The sequence below is a fragment of the Budorcas taxicolor genome, chromosome 1 (assembly GCF_023091745.1).
Source record: "Budorcas taxicolor isolate Tak-1 chromosome 1, Takin1.1, whole genome shotgun sequence".
Taxonomy (NCBI): Eukaryota; Metazoa; Chordata; class Mammalia; order Artiodactyla; family Bovidae; genus Budorcas; species Budorcas taxicolor.
Genome location: NC_068910.1, coordinates 136,485,400 through 136,498,613, shown reverse-complemented (window position 1 = coordinate 136,498,613; position 13,214 = coordinate 136,485,400). Strand labels below are relative to the sequence as shown.

At 44.1% G+C, this 13,214-nt stretch overlaps 1 protein-coding gene across 2 annotated transcripts in view; it reads left to right on the top strand.

Annotated features, from left to right (window-relative positions):
• BDH1 (3-hydroxybutyrate dehydrogenase 1) overlaps positions 1-13,214 on the top strand; it is a 39,691-nt gene that overhangs the window by 12,247 nt on the left and 14,230 nt on the right. For both annotated transcript variants that reach the window (XM_052636068.1, XM_052636074.1), the window contains exons 3-4: positions 1,544-1,616; positions 2,296-2,406. In XM_052636068.1, coding sequence (XP_052492028.1) covers positions 1,544-1,616; positions 2,296-2,406 — 184 coding nt within the window. The remainder of the gene's footprint in view (positions 1-1,543; positions 1,617-2,295; positions 2,407-13,214) is intronic.

Below are 13,214 nucleotides of genomic sequence, written 5' to 3'. Positions count from 1 at the left end.
CAGTCTGTTGTTCCATGTCCAGTTCTAACTGCTGCTTCCTGACCCGCATATAGGTTTCTCAAGAGGCCAGTCAGGTGGTCTGGTATTCCCATCTCTTTCAGAATTTTCCACAGTTTAGTGTGATCCACACAGTCAAAGGCTTTGGCATTAGCCCTTAGAGAAATACAAATTAAGACCACAATGGATATCTTTACACAGGTACCAGCACGGTTAAAATGAAAAATAGTGATACTGCTAAATGCTGGTGAGGATAGAGAAACTGGAGGATAGAGGATAGAGAAACTAGATCACTCATACATTACTGCTGGGAACGTGGAATGCTATAGCCATTCTGGAAAACAGTTTGAAAGTCTGTTAAAAAACTAAACATGCACCTACCGTATGACCCAGCAATTGCTCTGCTTGGCATTTACCCAAGAGAAAAACAAATTCACACAAAAGCCTATACAGGAATGTTCCTAGATACTTATTTGTAATAGTCCTAAAAACTGGAAGCAACCCAGATGACCTTGGTCTGTGGAATACAATTTAGCAATAAAAAAGAACAAATTATTGAAACGTGACAATCCAATGAATCTCTAGAGAATTATATTGGGTGAAAATAACCAACCCCAGGAATGTTAATGCTGTATGATTCCATTCTTGAAATGACAGAATTATAGAGGAGCAGAACAGATGAACAGATTAGTAGTTAGGTGTTGGAATGTGTGGCTATAAAAGAATAATGCAAGGGATCCTTGTGATGGAACTGTTCTGTATTTTCACTGCATATGTCAATGTCCTGGCTATGATACCATACTAGAGTTGTGCAAAATGCTACCAGTAGGGGTAATTGGGTAAAGGGTACAGGACATCTCTCTGTATTATTTCTTAACTTTATGTGAATCTAAAATTATTTCAAAATAAAAAACTATGAGGAAGCCACATAAAATCTAAGGATTAAGACACTGAATTTGTACAAGGCTTTATTAACAAAGGTCTATTGATGGAAAGCTGTCTCTACACAGTGGCAAAAATGGCCACTATGACTGCTAGCCCACTTTCTCCCAGGCTAATAACCCTGGAGGAAACAGGCCTTCCTCCTCAGTGGTACCAGCAGGTAGTCCTGAGGGGTTTGGGGTGGGAATAGTGGAGTGCTCACTGATGCCTGAGGGTCTGCTGAGTTGCTTCTGTTCTAGAACAAGGGCTTCCCTCATAGCTCAGTTGGTAAAGAATCTGCCTGCAGTGCAGGAGACCCTGGTTCAATTCCTGGGTGGGGAAGATCCCCTGGAGAAGAGCCACTCCAGTATTCTTTGGCTTCCCTTGTGGCTCAGTTGGTAAAGAATCCACCTGCAAGGTGGGAGACCTGGGTTTGATCCCTCAGTTGGGAAGATCCCCTGGAGAAGGGAAAGGCTACCCATTCCAGTATTCTGGCCTGGAGAATTCCCTGGACTATACAGTCCGTGGGGTCGCAAAGAGTCGGACACAACTGAGCGACTTACACTTTCAGAACAAGGTCTGGTGTGACCGCAGCCTCTCGTCATGGCTTTCTTTCCTCTTTCAGAGGCTCGCTGCTGTTTTACTCTGCGCCCTTTGTCCCTGCTGGCCATCGGACTTACGCTGCTTCAGTGGACCCGGTAAGTGGCAGCCTGGCTACCTGGGAACCAGCCAGGTGGTCAGAGGCCTTCTTCTGGGCTCCCAGGCTCTAAGCCACCCTCAGAGCAAGGGCTTCCATGCTTCCAGGGCACTCAGAGCCATCTCTCACTTGCTGAACAACCCCCAACCCCATCAAATGAAGTTAGGGGTTAAGAGTTCAGACTCTAAAATCTCTCAGACCCAGTTTCAGTTCCAGCTTTATCACTAATGATGTTGGGTATTTAAAAATGTCTGTTTCCTCACTTGAAACACGATGTAATAATCACATTTAGTGTATGGAGATGTTGTGAGATTTAAAATAATGCATACACAGTGCCTTGCATGATAAGTACTCAATACTTGATGAGGAAGATGTCAGTGATGATGGAGATGGTGATGATAGTGAATGTAGATGAGGAAACTGAGGCCCAGAAGGGAGGTGACTTTCTCAAGCAACAACACTAGTTGGTAACAGAGTCTGGGTTAGAACCTGTCTCTTGATTCTGAGTCCAGGCATTTCTACTACACCATGGTGCTTCTCCAAACAGAAAAAACAGGTGGGGAGGACCAGGCCTGGCCCACTCAGGAAGCCCTAATTAATTGCTGCTGCCCAGAGGAGGCCTGGTCATTCAGCCCCCACGATCCTGGATTCCTAACGTGGAGTCTGACCTTTTGAAACAGGTTGGCAGCAAAGCTGTGCTGATCACAGGCTGTGACTCAGGATTTGGGTTCTCCTTGGCCAAGCATCTGCATTCAGAAGGCTTCCTTGTGTTTGCTGGCTGTTTAATGAAGGTAAGAGATGAGTCATTTTCATCATCATTGTTATTTTTTGTAGGGTTTTAAAATTGCAGTCAAATACACATAGCATAAAATTTACCATCTTAACCATTTTTAAATGTATAGTTCAGTGGTAATAAATATGTTCACATTATCATGCAATCATCACCTCCATCATCCTCATAACACTTTTCATCTTGTGAAACTGAAAGTCTATACCTAATATAAACATTAACTGTCATTTTCCCCTCCCCTCCAGCCCCTAGTAATCACTATTACAGTTTCAGTCTTTGTGGATTTGACTAAGTACCTCATATAAGTCGATTCATGCAATATTTGCATTTTTGTGACTGGCTTATGTCACTTGGCATAATGTCCTCAAAGTTCACCCATGCTATAGCATATTACAGAATTTCCTTTTTAAGGCTGGGTAATGTTCCATTGTATGTATGTATATTTTGCTTGTCTGTCCATCTGTTGATGGATACTTGGGTTTTTCCCACATTTTGGCTATTGTAAATAATGCTGCTAATGAACATGGGTGTACAGATATCTCAAGATCCTGCTTTCAATTCTTTGGGGGTATATGCCCACAAGTAGAATTACTAGATCATATGAAAAGCAAAATGGCTGTCTGGGGAGGCCTTACAAATAGCTGTGAAAAGAAGAGAAGTGGAAAGCAAAGGAGAAAAGGAAAGATATAAGCATCTGAATGCAGAGTTCCAAAGAATAGCAAGGAGAGATAAGAAAGCCTTCCTCAGTGATCAATGCAAAGAAACAGAGGAAAACAACAAAATCGGAAAGACTAGAGGGATCTCTTCAAGAAAATTAGAGATACCAAGGGAACATTTCAGGCAAAGATGGGCACAATAAAGGACACAAATGGTATGGACCTAACAGAAGCAGAAGATATTAAGAAGAGGTGGCAAGAATACAGAGAAGAACTGTACAAAATGAACTTCACGACCCAGATAATCACTATGGTGTGATCACTCACCTAGAGCCAGACATCCTGGAATGTGAAGTCAAGAGGGCCTTAGAAAGCATCACTACGAGCAAAGCTAGTGGAGGTAATGGAATTCCAGTTGAGCTGTTTCAAATCCTGAAAGATGATGCTGTGAAAGTGCTGCACTCAATATGCCAGCAAATTTGGAAAACTCAGCAGTGGCCAACAGGACTGGATAAGGTCAGTTTTCATTCCAATTCCAAAGAAAGGCAATGCCCAAGAATGCTCAAACTACCACACAGTTGCACTCATCTCACATGCTAGTAAAGTAATGCTCAAAATTCTGCAAGCCAGGCTTCAGCAGTACGTGAACCGTGAACTTCCAGATGTTCAAGCTGGTTTTAGAAAAGGCAGAGGAACCAGAGATCAAATTGCCAACATCCGCTGGATCATGGAAAAAGCAAGAGAGTTACAGAAAAACATCTATTTCTGCTTTATTGACTTTGCCAAAGCCTTTGACTGTGTGGATCACACTAAACTGTGGAAAATTCTGAAAGAGATGGGAATACCAGACCACCTGACTTGCCTGTTGAGAAACCTATATGCAGGTCAGGAAGCAGCAGTTAGAACTGGACATGGAACAACAGACTAGTTCCAAATAGGAAAAGGAGTACGTCAAGGCTGTATATTGTCACCCTGCTTACTTAACTTCTATGCAGAGTACATCATGAGAAACGCTGGGCTGGAAGAAGCACAAGCTGGACTCAAGATTGCCAGGAGAAATATGAATAACCTCAGCTGTGCAAATGACACCACCCTTATGGCAGAAAGTGAAGAGAAACTAAAAAGCCTCCTGATGAAAGTGAAAGAGGAGAGTGAAAAAGTTGGCTTAAAGCTCAACATTCAGAAAACGAAGATCATGGCATCTGGTCCCATCACTTCATGGGAAATAGATGGGGAAACAGTGGAAACAGTGTCAGACTTTATCTTGGGGGGCACCAAAATCACTGCAGATGGTGACAGCAGCCCTGAAATTAACAGACACTTACTCCTTGGAAGGAAAGTTATGACCAACCTAGACAGCATATTGAAAAGAAAAGACATTACCTTGCCGACTAAGGTCCGTCTAGTCAAGGCTATGATTTTTCCAGTGGTCATGTATGGATGTGAGAGTTGGACTGTGAAGAAAGCTGAGCACTGAAGAATTGATGCTTTTGAACTGTGGTGTTGGAGAAGACTCTTGAGAGTCCCTTGGACTGCAAGGAGATCCAGCCAGTCCATTTTGAAGGAGATCAGTCCTGGGTGTTCATTGGAAGGACTGATGCTAAAGCTGAAACTCCAGTACTTTGGCCACTTCATGTGAAGAGTTGACTTATTGGAGAAGACCCTGATGCTGGGAGAGATTGAGGGCAGGAGGAGAAGGGGACGACATTGGATGAGATGGCTGGATGGCATCACTGACTCAATGGACATGAGTTTGGGTGAACTCTGGGAGTTGGTGATGGACAGGGAGGCCTGGCATGCTGCGGTTCATGGGGTCACAAAGAGTCAGACACGACTGAGTGACTGAACTGAACTGAACTGAAAGGGTGTGAGGTGATACCTCATCATAGTTTTGATTTGCATTTCCCTCACAATTTTTGACGTTGAGCATCTTTTGATGTGCTTATTGGCCATTCATACATCTTCCTTGGAGAAATGTCTATTGAAGTCCTTTTTTAATGGAATGTTTTTGAAGTCCAGTTTACCTATTTTAAATTTTGTTACCTGCACATTTGGTGTCGTATCCAAGAAATCATTGCTAGGTTCAGTGTCGTGAAGTTTTGCCCTATGCTTTCTTCTGAGAGTTTTATTGTTTTGGGTCTTATGTACGTGTAGGTTTTTGATCCATTTCGAATTAATTTTTGTGTATGGTACTAGGTAAGGGTCCAATTTCATTCTTTTACATGTGGATATCTGGTTTTCCCAGCACCATTTGTTGAAAAGACTGTCCTTTCCCCTTTGAGTGGTCAAGGCACCCTTGTGAAAAATCATTTGACCATATGTATTAGCGTTTATTTATGGGCTCTCTATTTTATTCCATTGATCCGTATGTCTATCTTTATGCCAATACTAGGCTATTTTGTAGCTTTGTAGTAAGTTTCAAAATCAGTGAGTCTAAGTCCTCCAATTTTGTTTGCTTTTTTGAGATTGTTTTGGCTATTTGGAATCCCTTGGGATTCCCTATGAATTTTAGGATGGGTTTTTCTATTTCTGTAAAAAATAAAATCATTAAGATTTTGCTAAGTATTCGATTAGATCTTAGATCGCTTTGAGTAGTAGACGTTTTAACAGTGTTAAGTCATCTGATTCATGAACCCAGGATGTGTTTCCATTTATTCTATTATCTTTCATGTCATTCACAAATGTTTTGTAGTTTTCATAGTGCAAGTCTTTCACCTTCTTGGTTAATTTAATTCCCAAGTATTGTATTCTTTTTTGATGCTATTGTCAATGGAGTTGTTTTTGTAATTTCCTTTTTAGGTCGTTCATTGTTTATGTATAGAAGTGCACCTGATTTTTGTGTGTTGACTTGTGTCCTGCTACTTTGTTGAATTCATTTTTGAGTTCCAACAGGGTGATATTTTTATGGAATCTTTAGGGTTTCCTACATGTAAGATCATATCATCTACAAGCAGATAGTTTTATTTCTTCCTTTCCAATTTGGATATCTTTCGTTTCTTTTTCTTGCCTAATTGCTACAACTTCCAGTAATGTAGAATAATATTGAGTAATATTCAGTTATATTGAATAGAAGTGGTTAGATTGGCCAAAATCGACTGCAGTTTACCATCCACGCATTCTCCTGGAAGTTGCAAGCCTTAACAGATTCTAGATTCTAACAGACAAGTTACATCGGACAGATTCTGCAAGTGCACTCTCTAGGTGAAGAGGCTTTCCTGGTGCTTCCTACTCTGCCATCTTCCCAGAATCTTACATCAAGCTATGTGTTTAATATCAGTACTGCCCAGAACCTGGGCCAGTGTTTGTGGTTGGTTTTAATTGCTTTGCCAACAACTGGCTCATCTGTTGCTTAAAGCAGCTGATATCTCTTCCATTCTCTTCCGTGTCCCTTATTCTTCGTAGCTTCATTCGTTCATTCATTTGTCAAATGCTAATGATGTTAGATGCTCTGTCCCCAAGGAGCATTGTCCAGTGATGGGACAGTATGCACAGACACAGCTGGAAGAATTAGAGTGGAGAGTGTTCTCAGTGTTGTGCAAAGAATGCTTAATGAGAATACATAGAAGGAAGGGGGGCTTCCCAGGTGGCACTAGTGGTTAAGAACCTGCCTGCCCATGTAGGAGACGGAGGAGATGCAAGGAAAGGATGAATTCTGGCATGACAGAAGGGGTGACATTTGTTCTGGGCCATGGAGAATGAATAATGCTGTCATAAATGGAGACTTGAGAGGAATGACCAGTCAGACAGACAGAAGGAATAACCTAACCGTATGCTTGGAAGCATGAGGCTCCACTGGGACTCATAAAGTAGAATTTAGGGGGCATGAAAGGAAGCACTGGGACATGCAGTTGCAAAAGTAATTAGGAGACCATCGTGCAACCATTGCCACCATCCATTTTTAGAACATTTCCAACTTTTAAAAATTTCCCTCTTGATTATTTACACACCTACCCACTCTTCCCTCTAGTCTTAGGTAGCCACTGATTTCTGTCTCTTTAAATTTGCCCTTCTGGACTATTCAAATAAACAGAATCATACAATAAATAGTCTTTTGTGCCAGGTTTATATTACTTAGCATACTGTGTTTGAGAGTCATCGAGTTGTAGACTGTATCAGTAGTTTGTTCCTTTTTACTACTGATTAGTATCTTAGTGTATGAATATGCTGCATTAAGGGCTTCCTGACAGCTCAGCGGGTAAGGAATCTGCCTGCAGTGCAGGAGACACGGGAGACGCAGGTTCAACCCCTGGGTTGGGAAGATCCTCTAGAGAATGAAACGGCAACTCACTCTGGTATTCTTGCCTGGAAGACGCAATGGACAGAGAAGCCTGGTGGGCCACAGTCCGAAGGGTCGCAGAGAGTCAGACACAACTAAACATGCAGGCCTAGCATATGCTAAATTAAAAAGTTTACTAATTGATAAATATTTGGATAAAAGTGTTTGGACTTTCGGCCTTTATGAATAATGTTGCTGTGAATATTCACGTACATGTCTCCATGTAGATGTATTTTTACCTGAATCCTTTTAGTGGAATTTGGACACCAACATACCAGGGCTTCCCTGGTGGCTCAGAGGTTAAAGTGTCTGCCCGCAATGCGGGAGACCTGGGTTCGATCCCTGAGTCGGGAAAATCCCCTGGAGAAGGAAATGGCAACCCACTCCAGTATTCTTGCCTGGAGAATCCCATGGACAGAGGAGCCTGGTAGGCTACAGTCCCCGGGGTTGCAAAGAGTTGGACACGGCTGAGCGACTTCACATCTGAGTATTAGATGTGATCGTTGTTAATGGGGCTTTGCTTCTCCTTGATCACCTCAGTGGCCAAAGCTGGAATGTGTATGTAATCATATATGCATTTATATATTCATATACTGTATCTATCTCCTATATACATTTCCTATAAATATTACACACACACACACATAATTCATAAGGTTGTCCTGGCTTATTCCAGTTCATCACAGTAGCATTCTTCCTGCTTCCCTCATACCATTTTTCTTTTTTCTTTTCCTGTAGTTAGAATGCTGACTCCCAACTATGTGGATATATATTAACTAATTTAGTTAATCCTACAATACATACACAAATGCTTCAGAATTGCTACATTCTACACTACAAACAGCATACCTACTAAGTTGTTGTGTCTGTTTGTATCCTGTGAGAAGCAGGTGCCAAAACAGGATTAGATATATTAAGAAATTGATTAGGAAATGCCTGTAATGGCTAAAGGGAACGGAGGAGGAAGAGTCAAGGAAGTCCTTTAGACTTCAATATAGGTCTTTGAAAAGAAGTTGGAAGGAAGAGGATTAGGTAGGCAGAGCTCAGACTGCAGAACAGTCTGAGTCTCAGCTGGGACGATGGGGAGTCCCCAGGCAAAGGTTATTTGTTGGAGGACACCTGTCTCAGGCAGGAGTGGCCCAGTAGCTTCCTGTCCTGCTTGGTCATTGGCTGGGAGCAGGCTAGGCACACGTGGCCACGGCCGTGGCATTCCTGCCAAGGTAGACGTGAAGGTGCAGCAGCACGGGACCTTCTCTTAGCTGCTCCCGCAGCAGGTTATCCTGTGGTGACTCCGGTCACCACAGTATAGCCTAAGAGTTCTTTAAGTGTGTTTTAATCTGTTGATCAAAGGTATACAAAGTACCCTGTTTAAAAAGTTATACAAAGGTTATATAAAAGTTATAAAAAAGGTATACAAAGTACCATGTTTCAAAGTTACTTGGATTAATTAATATTATTATTAAATTGGAGTAGGAAATGGCAATCCACTCCAGTGTTCTTGCCTGGAAAATCCCACAAAGAAGCCTGCCGGACAGCAGTTCATAGGGTCACAAAGAGTCAGACGCGACTGAGAGACTGAGCATATATACACACATTATTATATTATTTATTTGAAAAATAGTTTGACTCATTTGTTTGTATTTTGTTCCTCCCTATTCTTCTTGATTTATTTAGTTTTAGAAGATGCAAACATTAACAAGGATCTAAAGCTAAAATTATATAAAAAGGTAAACTCAAAGTGATGTTACTCCACCACCACCTATTTTTTCTACTCTATTCTTTCATTTCTACCTTCCTAAACAGTTGCATACTGTATGCACTCTTTTTTACCTAAAAAACTTACTGATATATCTTGGAAACCACCCCATGTGAGTTCACAGAGATCTTTTTCACATTTTTTAAACAGCATCGCAGTACTCTCCATTGTGTGAGTGGACCACAGTGTACTCCAACAGGTTCCTATATATTTACTAGCATATAGGTTTTTCCAATATTTTGCAATTATCAATAATGCGATAATGAAGAACTTTGTGAATAGGTATTTTTTTTCACATATTGTTGGAAGTTTATCTTTACGGTAAATTCCTAGGAGTGAGGTGACTCTTCAGTCAAAGGGTTAATGAAATACGTCATCATTTAAAAAGATATCGCCCAATTTCCTATCACTGGGGTTGTGTAATTTTACATTCCCACCAGCAATGCATGAAAATACCTGTTTCTACATACTTTCACCAGTAAGAGTATGCTTTAAACTTTTGATTTTTGCCAGTCTGGCAAATGAGAAATGTATCTCAGTGTAGTTGTAATTTGTATTTCTTTTACTGTGCGTGCTTCTCTTGCTGGTCTTGAAAGTCATGAGCCTGAGTTGCACTTATGGCACCCGCGCTCTCTCTCTATTGTCCAGAGCTTAGTCACATGGCCTGCCTGGCTGCTAGGGAGGCTGGTAAATGAAGTCGTTATTCTGAAACAATATGTACCCTGCTTTAAGTCAGGGGTTTTACTGCTATAGACGGAGGGAAGAATGGGTGTTAAGAACAACTCACTGTCTCTGTTCAGTGGGTGAAACATTTTTCCTCATTTTGAAGGCAGTAGCAACCCTGGGAAGGAGTTTTTTTCACTAGGTTTAATATCTATAAAACAATATCCATGCAATGTGAAAAAGTTCAATAACATAGCAAGTACGGGTAATAATTTGCATTGTCATGGTTTGAACATATTTCCAGATCAGAGAAGAGTTTGTCCTTTCAACGTTTATTTCTTTTGAATTTTGAAAGTAGTACATATTCATAATAGACTCAAACAATATAGAAGCGTGTGATATAAAAAGTAAAGCCTTTCCTTTCAGCTGTCGTGCCCCGCCCGTGTGCGCCTGGGCATGCGTGCTTAGTCGCGTCCAACTCTGTGCAGCCCCATGGCAACTGCAGTCCATCTGTGCCCTTTATTTCTCGCTTTTGTTCTTACAAACAAAGCCACAGTGAATAGTCTTGTTCCTGTCTCTGCAGGCTTTCATTAGTGATTGTTAGAAAAAATTTCTAGATGTGAAAGTGCTAGGTGGAAAGATTTTAGAATTTATTCACATCTGCCAGATTGCTCCCCATAAAAGCCATACCAGGGCTACTCCCTGTAACGGTGAAGGCAGGGCCCAGAATGCCTCTGATTGGGCTTTTATCAGGGAATGCCAGCGGCCTCTCTCTTGACACATCCATTGGTTACTTCTCAGGCCATTATCATACTCAACCCATCAGCAGCTTTGACTAAACAAACCACTCTTGCTTATAACACTTTGTTTCTTGATTTCAGGGACACCCTGCTCTCTAGGTTTTTCTTCATGCCCTTTGCTGGCTTCTCCTTTGGCTCATTTTGTAATATTTCAGTGCCCCAGTCTTGCTCCTCTTGTCTCCATGCTTCTAATATATGTGGCAGATGCTCGCAGATAACACATGCCAAGTGTCCTCACCTTCTCCCTGAGGTGCTAGGCTGCCTAACAGTAAAATGCTGAGAAACCATGAAACCTTTCTGCTGGGAGTAGCCCCTGACCTGCCTCAACGTTAACTGATATAAAAGAGGTTGGAAGTTTAGAGACGGTAGTTAGAGTATATTTTCCCTCTGGTCTCAAGTAAAATGAGGTGGGCTTCAGGGAGCTTACTTGGAGAGCTTACCTTTTGTGCCGTGGTGATTAGAGGTCACAAAATGATGTGTTAATGTTTACCGAAACAAGTCTAAAAGCCCCCAGGTGAGGCCAGAGTGGCTCATGGAAGCAGAGCAGACGTAGCCCCAGCGAGAGAGGGCTGTCCTTCCACCCAACCAGGACACTGCTGCCTGGATGTGGACAGTGGGAGAGTTGCCTGGAGACACCTTAAGGGCATGAGATGCAGTGAGACTCCTGAGAGGCTGTATGTGACCCCAAAACGGCGTCCTGCTGAAGCCCGGGCTGAGGGAGGAGATGCCTCTGTAGAGGAGGGAGTGATCCAGTGGAGGGATCTCTGTGGAAATCACAAGTGTCCCAGGAAGGGAGGGCCATCTCTGGTGCGTCTGCTGTCCCAGGGCACCAGGAGCAGACGACGACGGCACCCCCCACCCCCCAGAAGACCATGGTCTCGCCCTTTCATTGGCCAGTCCCTGCATCCAAGTCTGAAAGGGTCAGAGATTAAGGAACAGGAGACAAGGACGAGCTCGAAAAGAGTGAGACGCCCAGCTTCCAGCCCTGCTAGTTGGCACCCCGCCCCCACACCCTACCCTGCCAGGCCTGGGTCAAGGCAGGCTCTAAGCTGGATATAAGTTTGAGGGTTTGGGCATTCAAGCCAGGCTGTACTGGAGTTAGTGGATCAGTAGACTGAACCAGACTCTCTGCCAAAACAAAAAAGTTCTCTGTTAATCTGGGAATGAATGCAAAAGTTACCAGACAAGTCTGGTAAAAAGTTACAAGTCTGCCTGAATGTTCATCCAGGGGTGGAAAAATAGCTTACAGATGTAGTTTAAAGGGATTATGAAAGAAGTGCGTTTATCAAGAAACTGGTTACACAGGCACCAACACTGAAGGACCAAATGCTTGTCCCTAAGCAGCAAGACAGACGTGGACACACACAGAAACCCTGGAGCGAGGAGGTGGAATGATCTGGACAGTGCAGCCTGGGCCCTGGGACAGGAGGCTCCAGAAGGGGACACACTGCCAAGGGCTTCGGGCTGCGGGCTGCGGGCTGCGGGCTGAGGGGGTTGGGAAAAGGCTCCTTTGAACAGCTGGAGGCCAACTGACAGTCAGGGAAGCCGGACGTGGAGGCTGCTCAGAGGCGGAAGAGGACATGGGATGGCGGGGCGGGGGGCGGGGTGGAGAGGGGGCTTCAGGAGAAGGTGGGAGGGTGGGGCTTCTCTCCTGGGGGCCTGAAGGCTGAGCTGGAAGCTGTGGTTTTCTCTGTGAGAAGGCTTTTAGCTGTCAAGCAGCCAAACTATGTTCCTGTGGGCACCATAACCTGGATTGGGGGCCACCCTAACCCAGAGTGGGGTGGGGCTCTCCCCTGGGATGCAGGGGCCTGATGCTGGCGAGAGGCACAGGAGAGGACCAGGGTGGGGCTCAAGAGTTGTTTGTTGCACGATGGTGGCAGGGTTAACAGAGGTCAGAGGAGGAAGAGCGCTCAGCGCCTGGTCATCTCAGCTGGAATCTTTCTATTGGAGCAGACATCAGCGACCCTCGGAGACTTGGGCCATGTAGACTCTATCCTGAGGGGCTTTTGAGGAGCCCCGATACAAAGACTGAATTAAAACAAGATAGGTGTTTTCCTAGTGCCCGTCTGCCATCCGTGGGAAAGAGAGGTGTCTGTGAGCAGCCCCTCCAGCCTCTGGACTTGAAGACGGCATCCGGGCAGTTCTTCTCTGGTGGACCCCGGGGGGATGGCAGCAGGCGCTCAGGCCTGTCTGCTCCCCGGAGCTGGAACACCATGTCGATTAGGAAGACCAGCACATCCAGGGGTTCGCAGGGCCAAGTCTTGGGCAAAGCAGGCCTCACCCTGGCTGCTCTGTGCAGTGGTGACTCTGATGTATCTGGTGTTCCTGGTGCCAGGCAGGGCAGAGGCTCAGGGAGCCGTGCCTCTGAGTCTTCCAGGGCCTCTGGGGAGGCTCCCTGGAGAAGTTGGCAGTCTAGGGGTGGAAGAGATATTAGAAGGGGGTCAGCCTGATGTCCTGCCTGATGCCTGAGTTTTCTCTGTACCGTGCTCTCCCATCCCATCCAGACAGACCCCATATCCACCCTTACTGTCTGAACACCTCCAGGGTAGCCCATGCCATTTCCAAACTGTAAAAGTCACTCTTTGTCTTGAGCTGCATTTGACTTCCCTGCCCTGATTCTGTTTTCTGGGCTGCACAGGACAAGTGGGCCCCCTGCCA